The 16,966-nt window shown below is 40.7% G+C and overlaps 2 protein-coding genes across 3 annotated transcripts in view; one reads left to right on the forward strand and one right to left on the reverse strand.

Annotated features, from left to right (window-relative positions):
- The window catches only part of kek5 (leucine-rich repeat, immunoglobulin-like domain-containing kekkon 5 protein), a 244,396-nt gene that overhangs the window by 18,880 nt on the left and 208,550 nt on the right, over window positions 1-16,966 (reverse strand). The gene's annotated exons all lie outside the window — the stretch shown is intronic.
- Window positions 493-3,606, forward strand: LOC140754548 (uncharacterized). Its single transcript, XM_073089589.1, has 2 exons — window positions 493-2,449; window positions 3,188-3,606. Exons 1-2 carry the CDS (start codon window positions 493-495, stop codon window positions 3,604-3,606), a joined length of 2,376 nt encoding a protein of 791 aa, XP_072945690.1.

Below are 16,966 nucleotides of genomic sequence, written 5' to 3' on the forward strand. Positions count from 1 at the left end.
CATCATCAGCGCGTACCTCAGAACCTGGAGCGGTATGCACACCTGCGAGTCGTAAGGGAGAAAATCAGCACGGGGGAAGCTCGACCTCGCATACTAATAGGCACCGACAATTGGCACTTAATAGTGTCCCGACAGCTGCGCGCCGGCAAGAAGAACGAACCTGCCGCATCAAGAACGAAGCTGGGATGGGTTCTACATGGGTCGGTACCTAGGAGGTTCGTCTACCAGGACCAGGCGGCCGTGCTTCACGTCTGCACGGGCGACATACAGTTACAGAAGCTCGTCGAGTCGCATTTCGACGTGGACTCGCTCGGCGTATCTACGAAAGAGAAGATTAACAAGTACGACAAGAGAGCCAGCGACATCTTCGAGGCGACCGCCAGACGGAAGGACGGACACTTCGAAGTGGGTCTACCTTGGAAGACTGACAACCCCACACTCCCCGACAGCTACGAGCAAGCATACAAGAGGTTACGCACATTGGAAAAGAAGATGGAAAATGAGCCCACATTCAAGAAGGAATACAGCGCTCAAGTGGCTAACCTGCTGAAGAAGGGTTACGCAGAAGCATGCGACGGCAACGAAGAAAGAAGTAACGTCAAGTGGTACTTACCTCACTTCGCGGTTGTCAACATTAACAAGCCAAACAAGATACGAATGGTATTCGACGCAGCGGCCAAGATTAACGGAGTCAGCTTGAACGACTACCTGCTGGAGGGGCCCGACCTGTTGGCGTCTCTGATTAAGATCCTGTTTGGTTTCCGCGAAAAGAAGATCGCGGTGACGGCGGACATAGAAGAAATGTTCCTCCGAGTGAAGATACGTAGCGAAGATCAACCAGCCCAGATGTTCCTGTGGCGGGACGAGTCCAGTGAAGCCCCGCGCAAGTACAAGATGACGTCAATGATATTTGGGGCCTCGAGTTCGCCGTACCTCGCTCACAGCGTGAGAAACAAGAATGCCGCCGATTACGAAGAGGGATACCCGGAAGCTGCGCGAGCCATAAGGGAACGCCATTACATGGACGACTATTTAGATAGCTTTCAGTCAGAAGAGGAAGCTATAAAGGTCATAAGGGACGTCATTCATGTACACGAACAAGCCAGCTTCAATCTGCGGGGATGGAACTCCAATAGCCCAGCTGTCCTCGCGAGTATTCCCGACACGAAGAAATCGAAGAATGTCAACGTGCAACTGACGACACACCAGTCGGAGAAGACCCTGGGACTAAGGTGGAACCCGAGCGAAGACACCATAGGCTTCAATACGGACATTAAGAGGGTCCCCACCGAAGTCAAGTGTCAACAGCGAGCACCGACCAAGCGTGAAGCACTGAGCGCCGTCATGTCAATCTACGATCCCCTGGGCCTCGTAAGCCAGTATACGATCACCGGGAAGATATTGCTACAGCAACTATGGGTCAAGAAGGTCGGCTGGGATGAAGAGCTACCTAGGGAGGAAGCCGAAGAGTTCCAGCAATGGGTCGCCGGACTACAAGACATCTCGAACTTGGCCTTACCACGTTGCTACAGCCGCGACATGACTCCGAGCTCAGAGCTACAGCTGCACATATTCAACGACGCGAGTGAACAGGCCTACGCGACCACGGCGTATTGGAGGATCACCCATAAGGATGGCACCGTGGAAGTTGTACAAGTCATGGGCAAGGCTAAGGTGGCGCCGTTGAAGTTACTCACGATTCCCAGGTTGGAGCTACAGGCAGCACTCATCGGGGCGCGTATGGCGAGCACCATCCTGAAGGAACACGAATGGAAACCAGGGCGAGTCTACTACTGGACGGACTCCAAGACGGTACTTCATTGGATAAGGAACGATAAGAAGAAGTACACACCGTTCGTGGCGCATCGACTGGCGGAGATAGGCGAGCTGTCCCAAGTGGAAGATTGGCGATGGGTGCCCACGGCCGACAACGTAGCCGACGACGCCACGCGAATCGAAACGAAGAAGATCACTGGCGCAGACCGATGGTTCACCGGGCCGTCATTCCTGGGCTTACCAGAGGAGGAATGGCCTACCGAAGCTACAAGCAGTGACACTTCAGAAGAGGCGGCGTACACCATCACCACAGACGACATCACGGACCGCATGGGCTGCCTGCCGGACATAACGAGGTTCTCCGCCTACAGACGACTCATAAGGGCCACAGCGCTAGTTCAACTCTACGTACAGAAGCTAAGAACAAAGAACAGAAGCCTGCTGTTAGAAGTATCCCACATACAAGACGCCGAGCTGCGGTGGATACGACAAGCACAACAGGACTCCTTCGGCGAAGACCTACGTAGACTGCGGGCTGGACAGCACTTACACCGGCATAGTAAACTAACGAAGTTGGACCCCGTCATCGAAGAAGGAACACTGAAGGCCCGAGGCAGAATAGGAGCCTCTAAGACGTCGACGCACTCGAACCGACCTGTAATATTGGATGGTGGTCACCCCTTCACACGCCTACTAGTGATGGACTACCATCGAAACGCCGGACACGCTAACAACGAGAGGGTCGTAAACGAGCTGCGACAAAAATACGTTATATTTCGACTACGACCGACAGTAAGAAAAATGGCTAAGGAATGTCAATTTTGCAAAATAAGGAAAGCAACGCCGCAAACACCGCCACGAGGGGACTTACCAGAAGAGAGGACAAGTCCAGGGCATCGACCGTTCAACTACTGCGGCGTGGATTACTTCGGCCCCCTAACAGTCACTATTGGGCGCCGACATGAGAAGAGATGGTGCGCACTGTTTACCTGCTTAACTACACGAGCAGTGCATTTGGAGTTGGTGTCATCGCTGTCGACCGACTCGGCAATTATGGCACTCCGAAGGATGGCCGCCAGAAGAGGATGGCCACAGGTGATCTTCTCAGACAACGCAACGAACTTCAGAGGTGCTGACGTCGAGCTCAGAAACGCGTACCGGGCATGGGGTCCGGAGCTACATAACTTCTGTCTACAGTATGGAACCAGCTGGCGTTTCATCCCACCGGGGGCTCCGCACATGGGCGGGGCATGGGAGCGGCTCGTGCGGTCAGTCAAGACCGCGCTGAGCACCACACTGAACGAGAAGTCACCCAAAGAAGAAGTCCTTCAAACGCTACTGGTGGAGGCCGAGTACTGTGTCAACGCTCGGCCACTCACGCACGTCTCCGTGGATCCCGCCGACTCAGAAGCACTAACCCCCAACCACTTCCTGATTGGGTCGTCGACCGGGCTGCCGCTGACGGGACCCTGCGAGGAAGCCGACCGCAGCGTGTGGAGAAAAGCACAGGCGCTGGCGAACCAGTTCTGGGGGCGGTGGGTCAAGGAGTACCTGCCGACGCTGATACCTCGAGGACAAGAGACAAGGGCATCACGACAACTACGGGTCGGCGACCTGGTCATCGTGGTCGACAACACGCTACCCCGCAACACATGGCCACGCGGCATCGTCGAGCGAGTGCACGAGGGACCCGACGGCATCGTTCGCTCAGCAGACGTGAGGACCAGGGGAGGAGTCTTCAGGAGGCCCGTGGTGAAGCTCGCCGTCCTCCAGATAGGGAGGGCTACGACGGAGCTGCGCCGGGGGGAGGATGTTGCGGACGGCGAATAGATTTAAGAATATTTGATAAATTGTAATTCCTATTATTGTTTTTTAGTACGTAAGATTGTTGATTTGTATAAGAATATTTAATGTGTATGAAAAATAATGTACAACTATGTTTAAAATAAGGTATTTAATGTAAATAAATAAAGAGAAATAAAAATAAATTAAAATTAGAAAGAGAGGGACACGAGTGAGCGAGATGCATGATAGAAAGAGAGGGCTATAGGAAGTGAGCGAGACGGGACTGCTGCGTTAGCCCCCCGTCGGTTGTAACACTCACTTTGCCACTTAAGGTGGCTAAAAATAGGGTCCGGCACGCTCCGGAAAATAGAAGAATATTGTAAATGGTCAAGAAAAGAAAATACAGGAAGAAAAATTCAATTGGAGTTTTTATTGCAAACCCGTACTCAACACTGAGGTTGATTATAGATGTCCATGATTTGCAGAAATCGTCATCAGGTGGACTGCATGCTCGTCTGCTAACTAAATGTTATACAAAAATAATCCCTTATTTTTAAAATTTCACACGATAAGGACTTTTTTTTGTTAAAAACACTGCATTATCTCTGGCACCTTCCAACTCAATTAATCCGAAAGGGACAGCAACTTCGCCCATTAACCCTTCCGATCTATTAACCCACAAAACAAAACGAGCATAATTGTCATTAATGGTCATTAACGGGTTAATGGCATGAGCTGTCGTTACCAGCCGGCGACGTCAACTGGATTAACTCAATGTTTAACGGAACTTAGGATTTTAAAGATAGAAGGCACAACTCGTGGTTCTTCTCCTAATGCCTGCTATACAAAGTAGGGTGCACCGGAGAGGTCTACCTGTTCAGGTATGCCTGCGCACGTACACCGGACTGAGTGTGGGAATAGACCTGTGAAGTTTTTGAACCTGTGCAGGCGACTGGGGCAAAATCAAAAATCAATTCTGTCTTGTGACACCGTAGGGCGCGTTATCGTCTTCAATCGAAGCCATCGCTACAGAACTGAATACCGTACGGTACAACGGAACGCTACCGACCTGTGATTGATCTGTACAGGCAAATCTGCGCAGGTATACTGTCCGGTAGACCATAGCGTGTATGACTATGGTGTAGCTGTTATGACCAAGAGTTTGTTTTATAATATCGGAGTAGCTGACGAGCATGCAGTCCACCTGATGGTAAGTGGCTACTGCTGCCCATGTACATCTGTAACCAACCCCAGATAGGATTGGATATTCCTACCTGAAGTCAGCTACAAATGCGCTGCTACTCCTGAGGACTAAGCTGGAACGCTTCGGAAAAGTCTGTCTCCCTTACCACACCCTTCAAACCGGAACACAGCAGTGCATTGCTGTTATGAGGCTGAAAACGGTGTGGCGGTGGTGCAGCCGGAGTCGAACCACAAAGGGTTCTCCACAAAGGGTACCAAGAGTAACCAAGGGTTTCACCACATTAATGTAACTTCCAAATATTCCAAAAAAATATACATCCACAGCAATTTCCACGCATTGCACGTACAAGTATACATATACTTGTAAACATTTTAATTACACCGTATATAATAAAATCAATCAGAAATGATAAATCAATGATTTAATCATGTAGGTAATCACCGTAATGATTACGAGTGGTTTCATTTCGTTTCCCGAAGTAATATATTACTTAATTTTCTGATTCAAGGCTTACGTAAGTTTTTTCGACTACCCTCCCCTTGATATTGCGTCAATATTTCATTGGCAAACAGAATTATTACGACCCTTAAGATTTTGGGGTGGAAGCTAAGAATTTGTTCGTTCAATTTCTGTAGCTCATAATAACAGGATTAAGTTTTAAAGTTATGACTAATAATCGCCATTCCGCAGGGAAAGTCGACCATCTTCATATAATAAGAGGTCGTTGCTGTCTAGTCTCTACTAATTCGCATATGGCCATCACAATGGACTATGGTCTAAGCCTAAACCCCTTTTACACAGAGAGGTGACTCATTCCCAGCAGTAGCAGCAGTGGCACTCATCATCATCATAATCATTAACAACCCATTACTGTCTCACTGCTGGGCACGGGTCTCCTTGCATAATGAGAAGGATTAGGCCATAGTCCACCGCGCTGGCCAAGTGCGTATTGGTTGACTTCACATACCTTTGAGATTTTTTTTTATAAATCACAGGTATGCAGGTTTTCTCACGATGTTTTCCTTCACCGTTAAAGGAAGCGATAATTAATTTCTAATACGCACATAACTTTGAAAAAATCAGTGGTGCATGCCTGGGATTTTAACCTCGGACCCCTCGATCGAGAGGCCGAGTTTCTTAACCACTAGGCTATCACAGCTTATTCATGGCACTCAATAGTGGCTGACGATAACTAGTATTTAAATATTACAAGCATGGATGGAATCTGGATTAGGTACACAAGGCGAACGTCCTCAGAAGTGTCAACGCATCTGGTTTTAGGCAGATATGTTCTATATGGAGTTAGTTACTGATTGATGTCCATGGACTGCAGTAACTACTACCTATCAGTGGACTGGATACTCGTATCCTACTTAAAATTGACTTGATTTGACCTTCGAAAACTTTTTATTTTAAGAAATTCAGACGTGTTGTTTTTTTACAACGCCTTCATGTTATATCAAGTGATAACTCATTTCACATAATCTCGGACTCCCGACTTAGAGGTCAAGTTTGAACCACAGGTATTAGGAACCACTACATCTAGTTACTAATTTTAACCGTTCCACAATTTTCTGCACTAGTAACACAATTTTTTGGAATATCGCTGCCAAAATGTGGCCACGGCGTTAAATATTCGAGTGGCTCATATTTTCCGGATGCAAGAATTGCCATTAGATTTAGGCACCTGGCGTGGCTCCAAATATTCTAAACGGACAGTGCCACAGATTATGACGCTGAGCTGCACTTCCTTGTAAATTTTAACTTTAACGCAATTTGCGAGTTTTAGTGCTCCGGGACAAAGTTGGTTGAGCTGACACGAGTTAGACCGAAATATTTTGAGACTAAATGTGCAGGACCAGGACAGTTCCTGGCAAGGCAGACGAAATTATGGGTTTTGGGTATACGTCAATTTCCGTATCTACCTATCTCCCCACTTAAGTACTATTTCTTGTGTGACATTTCCCACAACCAATAGATAAACACCCAGGCAGAACACAGATTTAAATTAAGTTGTAATTGTTGTATTGTTAAGTGTTACTATGTTCTTGTTTGAAGGGGTGGTACATGTTATATTAGAATATTGTAAAAAACTGCCTTTCCCTTAGCAGAAGCGGGCCACTGCTAGTAAGCAAATACGAGTACCACTTTTGTATTAAAAATGAATTGTTCAGATGATAATAAAGATATATTATATGTACGAGAACATCTATTTAATAGGATAATTAGCGAAGCCTTGACTGAGGACAAATTAATCTGGATAATGGTTCGCTTATAACCAATTCATGGTTACACGACCTATGTGCTAGTATGGCGGTGATGTTCAAACTTTAAGTTAAAATATTTCTTAACAAAAAACAACTTGAAATAGTTATTTTTGAATCGTTAAATTTACACAAAAAAAATTGCAAATAATTAAATTTTTAATTTATAATGATGCTACTAGTAAATCCATCCAATTTTTTTATGACAATGTTTTTATGATCAGAAGAAAACTGATTCTACTTTTACAAAGTAGGAATAAATTTGGAGAGAAAAGAAATACATTGGTATTATTCTTTTCTTTATTTTCCTTCTTATACCAGCAGTTTCGCTTTTTAAACATAAAAATGATTGAGAAATAGATAGAGTATATAGTTTTTTTTATAAATAAGAATTTTATTTAAGAAATATTAAAAACAAAACATGAAATAATTAAATAAAAATTAATTAAAAAGACAAATAATTAAAGTAAACATAATCTAAAATCTTAAATTAAAGTATACATAAAATATAGTATAAATTTCGCTTTTCTTAAACTGATTGTAAGCTACTAAAAGTTTGAGTAAATATAATCATAGACAAAGTACTAGAAAGGTTGAGAGCCAGTGTACTAGACGACGGTTCCCCCGGGGACAATACTGTATGTTCGTAAAATGGAAGGAAAATATCTTAGGTCCCATTTCTTTAAGCGTACCAGTTGCTTCTTTACTTTAGAGCTCTTTTTTATTAAATTAACAAACGAGCTTCAACTAATGGTAAATCGTAATGAATTTTGAGTGTGGTAGAACCCTTTGTGGTTCCACTCCGACGGCACCACCGCCACACCTATTTCTGTTATAAAAACAGTGTTAAACGCTGCTGTGTTCCAGTTTGAAGGGTGTGGTAAGGGAGACATATCCTTCCGAGGCGTTCCAGCTTAGTCCTAAGGGGTAGCGGCGCATCTATGGCCGACTTCAGGAAGGAATCTAATCTTATCTGGGGTTGATTGCTTACCATCAAATGGATGCTTCTTTCCTACCTCAACGTTATTGACGTCATCATTACGTTTCATCACTCATGGAAAAGTATCACGTCCGTCCATTTAGGCTATTTTAGGCTACCATTTAGGCTTTCATTAAAACCGTATTTAATCTAGTAGAAAGTTTGGAAGCCCTTTCGACTTTACAAAACTCGACTCATTACGTAAATCTCTTGTTAATTCTGTCATTAGCACGTGCCTCAATTTTAATGATATAATGATATTTTCGGTATAATTTTATCAAATTAATAGATAATAATATTACTAGTTTGCCCTGTCAACCGCGCGTTCAAATAAGTTACTAATTATTATAAGTAATAGCTTAAGTTTAAGAAAGTTATGTACAGATTATTAAGTTGACAGTTGTTTTTTTCACGACACTTAAACAGTAGAGTATGACAGAATAATCTAGACTGTGATCTAACTTTTACGATATAAATAAACTATTAAAGTATGAATATAATATCAGAAAAAAACATAGAATAATTCAAGTTATATAATAAAATCAGTGATAACATTTCGACTTGTGGCAGAGAATTTGCGTATCGAAAATTGTTACAATAAATATTTTAAAATAAATCTTAATTAAAAATACAAAATTTATTGCATTTGATCATAAAACGTCAAATATGTTTAATCCTGCTATTTTAGCCGTATTCGCAAAATGCATTTAAGTAAATAAAAATCCATTTTTTATAGTTATAGCTATATCTATGCAGAACTCTGTCAAAACGACACGTCTGCTTTTTATACTTCGATCACTAATAAGAACTTTTATATATTTATTATTTATGCACTCACAATACAGATACGAGAAAAAATCACATAAAGAAATAGTATGCTCAAAGACACTGCTTATTTCTGTAAGAAATTTCTTCCAGCAGACCCGCGAGTGGATAGGGGTTGCAGAATGGTAAAAAAAGGAGGTTTAAGGACTTTTTAATTTAAATTCTAAAATAATGTAACTTTCGTTACTGGTAATAATGGAAAAGTCACGCTTGGGAGTGGCGGCAGCTGAAGCCGCGAGAAAACGTAGTGTCTAACAATTCTAACCTTACACACGCCTCACTATCCAAATCCCATAGCAATTTGTTTCCAATCCGCCGATAAGGACCCTCCCGGGCGTATAAATTATTCCGGACCCGAGGTCTAGACCCAGAGTAGCCCTTGTAATTGAGGCTTCCAAGATCTTTTATCCTAGCGGTCCTAGCCCTTCGCAATCGGGGATTGTCACTGTTCTTTTAAAGCCCTTAAGGACTTTGATTCAAAGGAATAAAATCTCGGGTTTAAAGGAATATAAACTTCATCAAAAATAAGAAAGAAAAGTCAAACATCTCGGGTTCGCCGGATCTACTCAGATGAGGCTTCTTACGATTGATTTGTAGGTACATAAAAAAGCTATTTTAACTTACTACTTGTAAATGTCCCCGTAGGAATGTACTATACTTATATAATGTATACTTTTACTGTATGTCGCCCATGTAGATCTTAAATCAACCCGAGATAAGATTCCTACCCGAGGTTGGCCACAAATGCGTTCCTACCTCTGAGGACTAAGTTGAAAAACCTCTGATAAGTACGTCTCCCTTGCCACACTCTTTAAACCGACCACAGTATTAACATGGCTGTTGTTAGGTACAAAAATGTGTGGCGGTGGTGCCTCCACGGACGAACCACAAAGGGTTCTACCATCGTCAAAACCTTTATTAATCTACATTTTTTTTTATAATATGGGAGTAGCAGTAGAGCATACAGTCCACCTGATGGTAAGTGGCTACTGCCGCCCATGAACATATGTAATCAACCCCAGATAGGATTAGATATTCCTACCTGAGGTCGGCCACAGATGCGCCGCTACCCCTGAGGACTAAGTTGGAACGCCTCGGAAAGGTCTGTCTCCCTTACCACATTCTTCAAATCGGAACACAGCAGCGCCTAACGCTGCTGTTATTAGGTAGAAATAGGTGTGGCGGTGGTACCGCCGGAGTCGAACCACAAGAGGTTGTACTCCTTAAATGAATGTACATGTATATAAATACAAAGAACAATAATAAAATTACATAAACCAATGAATATTCACGTTCTCGACACTTAATAAACGATAAAAACATTCCATTTACATTTAGTTTCAATATGAATAAAATTCCCACTGTATTTTATACAAAAAACACATAACTTAATACATCCACCGGTTTCCAGATTAAACTAGATTAACTGACTCCATATTTTCCTATCGTAATTTAAAAAAACACCCACTCGTGCTGCATACGAAAAGCAATTTTAAAATTTACGCTCCAGTGGTATCGGAATATTTCAGGATTTCTAGATGAGGGAATATGATAAAACATATTACTTAATATAAGTCGATGTAAAGTCGGATTGTGTTAAATTAATACGGATTGAATTGTTATTTTTACAGCGAATGTTTTTATGAAGCTGTAGCAATCCAGGTTGCTGTCTACCTTTTCTTTTGGTTTGAGAGAGAGTGAGAGAGACATTCTTATAAGAGGCGTTCTGAATTAGTCCTTCAAATTAGCAATATGGCAATATTAGTATGAAGCCAATTGCAGAATCGAAATATCTTCCTTTCGATTTTGAGATTAGCTTCATAAAACATTAACATGACATCATGACACTACTCTCCGTCGAGCTCGTAAATATACTATTTCGGCTACAAAGTATGCTGTAACGGGTGGTTTTATTCCGATCCGGTGTTGACAACTCAGATATTCGATCGGCAACAGTGTAGAAAAGTCACCATTATACCCTTACTGTTGGCAACAAGGGTCTGGAATGACAGGAATCATGGCGTTGATTTTTTGAAACACATGTCTAATTACAAGAATTTCAAAAGTTCACTTCTTATAAAGGCAGAACCAGTATGGTTTGACCGGGAAGTTTTATTTTGACCGGGAAGGTACGTATTTTACTCTGAAATAATTATTGGGTTTCGGTAGAAGGCTCTGGATGCCGGTAAACTTATTTGTAAGACAGATTTATGCCATAGTCCAACGCACTGGCCAAGTGCGGATTAGTAGACCACACACGCGCGATTAATTTAAGAACTTTCAGAGGTGTAAGTTTCTTCACTGTGTTCACCTTCAGCACTTAACCAAGTGATAAATCATTTTATAATACTCACAAATATGCAATTTTAAAAGGTGTGTGCCTGGGACTCGGACCGCGGGCTTTTGGAATAAGAAAGGCTGGAATAAGAAAACCACTAGGCTTCTATCTTTAAAAGGATATTTCCCACGATTATTTTCAACCCTCATTCAACACTCAATCACCACAAAAAGAAACAAAAGAACCCTGAACCCAAATTTTATTAATTCTTACACTTTTCTCTCAAAGCAAAAACCAAATCATCCGGAAACAAATCCGAGGAGCGTCAAACGATACCAAAAAATAGGAAATAGACTGAAACATCGGAAATGTGCTATTTTTCCCTCATTACGGCCCTTTCGTAGGGTTACCAACCTCAAGTTAAAAAAAGTAGGATTTGATATTGCTTAAACCAGCATGTAGTTTAAAAATAGGACGTAGTATTAGCAATATTAATATTTCTTAACGTTATTTAAAACACATAACAATTAGCAATAGTTAAATTTAAATGAAGGGAAAATTGGTTAAATGAAATACAAGTAATAATAATATTCATATTTCTTAACATATTTTAAAACTGCCTTTTCGGGGTGCTGTAAAACCTCTGGATGGTGTTTAGAAACTATTCTTATCCACAATACTACAAGGATTACAGGATACAACTTACTAACTCTACCCTTACAATCCTTCGCGGACATGTCCTGGAAAAATAAAGAGGCTTGGCAACTCTACTCTAATATAGTCCGTGTCAAGAGCATGTCCTAGGAAAATAAAACGCTTGGCAACTCTACCCTTACAATTCTTAAAGGACATGTCCTGGAAAAATAAAACGCTTGGCAACTCTACCCTTACAATTCTTAAAGGACATGTCCTGGAAAAATAAAACACTTGGCAACTCTACCCTTACAATTCTTAAAGGACATGTCCTGGAAAAATAAAACGCTTGGCAACTCTACCCTTACAATTCTTAAAGGACATGTCCTGGAAAAATAAAACGCTTGGCAACTCTACCCTTACAATTCTTAAAGGACATGTCCTGGAAAAATAAAACGCTTGGCAACTCTACTCTTACAGTCCTTCGCGGGCATGTCCTGGAAAAATAAAACGCTTGGCAACTCTACTCTTACAGTCCTTCGCGGGCATGTCCTGGAAAAATAAGCCGTTTGACAATTCCACCCTTATAGTCCTTGGTACTTGCACGCAACGGTAATCGAAGACCATCCGATCGCCGCAGACCGTGTAATTTTATAAGGGTTTTAAGGTCCCAATTTTGTGTGATTTTATAAAGCAAATTTCGCCTGGAATTTTATAATATTGTGTTGAACCCTTTGTGGCTTATTTCGGAGGTGCCATTGGCACACCTATTTCTGCCTAATAACGGCGGTGTAAAGCAGCTGTGTTTCATTTTGTAGGGTGTGGTAAAGGGATAAATACTTATCTGAGACGTCCCAACATAGGACTCATGGATAGCAGCGCTTCTATGGTCACCGTCAGGTAGGAATCTAATCTTATCTTCGATAAATTATAAAACCCCATGGATTGCACTTAACAATTATTAAACCATATTTCTTATTAATTATTCTTTTGTAGAAAATATTTTTGGAACGCTTATCCACATAAACTTGGCGCGCAAAACTTCGCCTTTCAAAACGCCTTCGCCTTTCGAAACACAATTTTCTTCCAAAAACCATTTCAATATCACAAATCTTTCTACCGCATCAATATCGATACTTTCTCAAATATCACTTTAGAACCAAATACGCCATAAGCCTCGTAGCGAAGAGCACGATTTTACGAGTCATGGCTCAAGATTTGAATTGATGCCTCTATGATGAATCACCGAAAACTGCCATTGTTTTGTACATTAGCGCTAGCACCGCTAATTGAACACATAATATAATTAATTATTCGTTAATCAGAAATATTGCACGGTGTTTTAAGCTCGTTTTCATTAAAAAATCGTACCACTTACAGTAGTGCTGTAGAAACTGTATAAATTAGGTCGAGCTCATATACATATTTACTACGGATTTCTAAGGTTTAGTTTATTAAGATAATATAAATTTTATTAGGGTCCCGTACTCAAAGGGTAAAAACGGCACCCTATTACTAAGGCCTTCGCTGTCTGTCTGTCTGTCACAGGCTCTATCTAAGGAAACGTAATAGGAAAAAATGGGAAATTTTCACAAAATATGTATAACGGTGGCCGCAATAACAACAAATAGGTACCCAAATAATGAAAATTAAAAAAAAAAAAATACATGGGGTTTGCCATACAAGAAACCGCTATTTTTCGCAGTTTTTTCGCTTTACCTATTGAACATTAACAGGTGGACAGTTTAAATTTTCACAATGCATGTACATCAACGGCTACGGCAAATGTTGGTGATACGGAACCCTCCGGACGCGAGTTCGACTTGCACTTGGCAATTATTTAAATACAACATCCTGTTCCACTATACACATAAACAACAAGAAACAAGCATCTAGATATATTCCTTATCCTTACTAATATTATAAATCCGAAAGTAACTCTGTCTGTCTGGTTGTCTCTTCTTCACGCCCAAACCACTGAACCGATTTTAATGAAATTTTGTAAAGAATAAAGATAGTCTGAGACCCGAGAAAGGACATAGGATAGTTTTTATCCCGGAAATCCCACGGGATCTAGGGATGGACATCTAAGATCGATGAATCGGAGAATTTGAACCCAAAACATCGATTATTTTAATCGATATTAGTAAGAATTGAATCGTAAACTATGCATTTGATCAAGTGATGATCTTTAGCAAAGTTGAAGGTACGAATTTTTAGTTTTATGTATGTTAGTACCTATGTTATATTATTTTCTTTTAAACGCGGGCGAAGCCGCGGGCAAAAATTAGTTAAGCTATAATTACATTTCAAACTAACCCATACAGCTTACAGGATGAAAACAGGTGGTCTAAATATACTCCCCGGGGAATGTTTTGCGAAAGTCCGTTCACAACGGATGTTTGACTCTGGTATAAATATCTGACTAATGCGACGGGTATAGTCTAAATATTAGCCTGATGTACCGACAGACAGACTCAAATAAACTGGTAGATTGGTTTTGAAGAATAATAGAATTAAAATTGATTTAAAAAGAAATTTAAAGTGGTAGAACCCTTTGTGGTTCGACTCCGGCACCACAACCACCACACCTATTTCTGCATCATAACAGCAATGTTAAACGCTTATTATTGGATTATGGCCTAATCCTTCTCAATCAGAGAGGAGACCCGTGCCCAGCAGTGGGACAATAATGGGATAATGATGATAAGGGCTAAATGGTAGACTTCACATACCTTTAAGATATTTTTAATGCACAATCACATAATCAACGATGACTAATTCTCATTATTTTTTCAAAATTTTTCAAGTATCACCCACGCTTCACTGACATCAAATCGCACGCCATTTTTATACGGATTATGTATGAAAAAGAGATGATTGTTTCTAAGAAAAATATCTTCAGCATTTTTCATACCTGAAGCTGACGGCTGGATGAATAACCAGTGAGTAATCGTGCCCTAATCTCACCATTTGAAACACTAAACCCCTAATCCACTCGTGCCCTTCCAATTAGGGTGAAGAATTTTTCGCTACATAGTTTTATCTTGTGAATTTTCACGATCTTTATTCAGGATTTCGGTGGCGGGTGATAAGTGGTCACTATTTACTGGGATAAATGTTTGTAGTGTTGTAACTACTTTGATGGTATGTGGTAGCGGAATGGCAACATTTTGGCATGAGAAAATGAGTAAAATTCATGCTTATTATTATTTTTTTTATTTTTAGTGAACGAAGCATTATTGAATTGAATTATTTTTAATTATTCTTTGCACCAAGTAGTCACGCGACATATTTATAAAATATTAATTTTTTGTTCAGTTTTGAGTACCTTATGAACTCTTTATGTACTTTAACTTGTGTGTGTCTATAGAATCCGTAAGTTTCTATATTAATTTTATGTCCTTTTTGGCATAAAAATAACTCACATTTCAGTGGAAAAGTTCGAAAAATATGAGAATAATATTTTCCATACTTATAGCTTCACATTAGAATTCCATATTGTTTGTGTCATATTCACACAAAGACGAGCACAAAAATACATGTACCTTCTCAATAAAAGAAAATGTGTTTGACCAGGAATCGAACCAACAACCCTCTGCGTGTCACTATGAAGTTCATAAGTCGCTCATGCGTTCGTACCATTACTATTCACGCTATAACAAGCAATTAATTACATTAAACAGTTAAACGTATCAATTTAATATTTTAATTCCGACATCAATATGCTAATTAGATCGGAACAATGATACAATGAATTGGAAATAGTTGCAAAACACGGAATAACAACTAAAATTGTGTTCGCAGCTGAATATATTAAAATAATGGATGCATTGTGTTAATCACGATCCGGTGATAAAATAGTTTTATTAACAACCGTTATATTTAAATATAAATCAGTGTAAGGGCTCATTTACACTTTAGTTGATTGACACCTGATTTCGTAATCGACGTCCGTTGAATATTTAAGCCCTTAGTAAGCGATTGTCGATCGAACTTTCCTGAGACGCCAGTGTAAAGCACTCTCGGTAAATTGAAGTCACTCGTCGTAAGCAGTCGACTTGATGAAAACACCGAGCTGACTCTGCTCGGTGTTTTCATCACCGATCACCTTCGGTCACCTTCGACATACGAATTAGTTTGCCAAATACAGTAGGCTGGCCATTATGAACAAGCCATTATAATAAATGACGAAAATCTTCTGACGGAAAAGTGTTCGAAAATAGCCCAATTAGGCTAACGCCTAATTGGGCTATTTTCGAACACTTTTCATAGATCCACATTGGAGCAAATTGGATTGTCTTTTAGGCATGCTCTAGTTGTAGCGAGGTAGCGATAGGTCATATAAAATTGTTGCAACAACAGATATGATTCTTAAATGATACTTGAGACATGATTTTCGTAGAAACAGCCCTATTAATACGTCATATTTTATATTTTATAAACAGTGATAGCTTAGTGCTTGAAACTCGTCTCTTGACCGGGGTTTCCGAATTTCAAATCCCAAATTCTCAAAGGTGAGAGAACTCTACCAAGTTGCACTTCGCCAGCGCGGTGGACTATGGCTTAACTCTTAACTCTGATAAGAGATCAGTGCCCGACGGAACAATAATGGTTCAACGACAATTTAATTCAATTCCTCAAGCAACAACCAAGCACAAAGCAGCAAACAATACCAGTATCTGGCTGAAGTTAGGAATTCCCGAGACTAAACAAAACTGCTTAGCAATTTAGGGAGCTTAATCTTGCCAACTAGTTTGGGAAACGTGCGGTGGCTAAGTATTCGAGGCAGGTATGTTCGTGTACTGCAATTTCCTTGTTAGGTACTTGTTGTGCGATCAACGAGAAAGCGATAAAAGTTCTTTATTAATTCGAAATAAAATAACGTTAATGTTTGCTACATTAAGAACTATTGATGTCGTGAACGGAACTGAACCAGATCCAGTACCCTTACCATGAGTTTTTACATTTTGACAAATATGACTGTTTTTGTATTGATTTACGTATTTGCCAATACAAATTCCAATCAGCGCCCCTAGCGGATTGTATCAGAACTATAGTGCCAGTAACTTAACATTAAATGTATAAATTGACAAAATGGCGCTTTATGTTTTTTCTCTCTTTTTTGTGAACATGTGAGGCAGACAAAAATACTTGAGCACTTAATTATTGTCACGATTACTCAGTCTACTGAAGCAAACGGAACAGAATAATGGATTGAG

The sequence above is a fragment of the Epargyreus clarus genome, unplaced genomic scaffold, assembly GCF_041222505.1.
Source record: "Epargyreus clarus isolate Ecla_fem2 unplaced genomic scaffold, WU_Ecla_fem_2.2 ptg000029l, whole genome shotgun sequence".
NCBI lineage: Eukaryota > Metazoa > Arthropoda > Insecta > Lepidoptera > Hesperiidae > Epargyreus > Epargyreus clarus.

What these genes read in the sequence shown, in the direction of transcription:
- LOC140754548 (XM_073089589.1), top strand. Translation starts at nt 493, where the DNA reads ATGGAAAATGAGCCCACATTCAAGAAGGAATACAGCGCTCAAGTGGCT. An exon ending in ACCTGTAATATTGGATGGTG is followed by an intron (nt 2,450 to 3,187) that starts GTCACCCCTTCA and finishes CCGACTCAGAAG; the next exon opens with CACTAACCCCCAACCACTTC.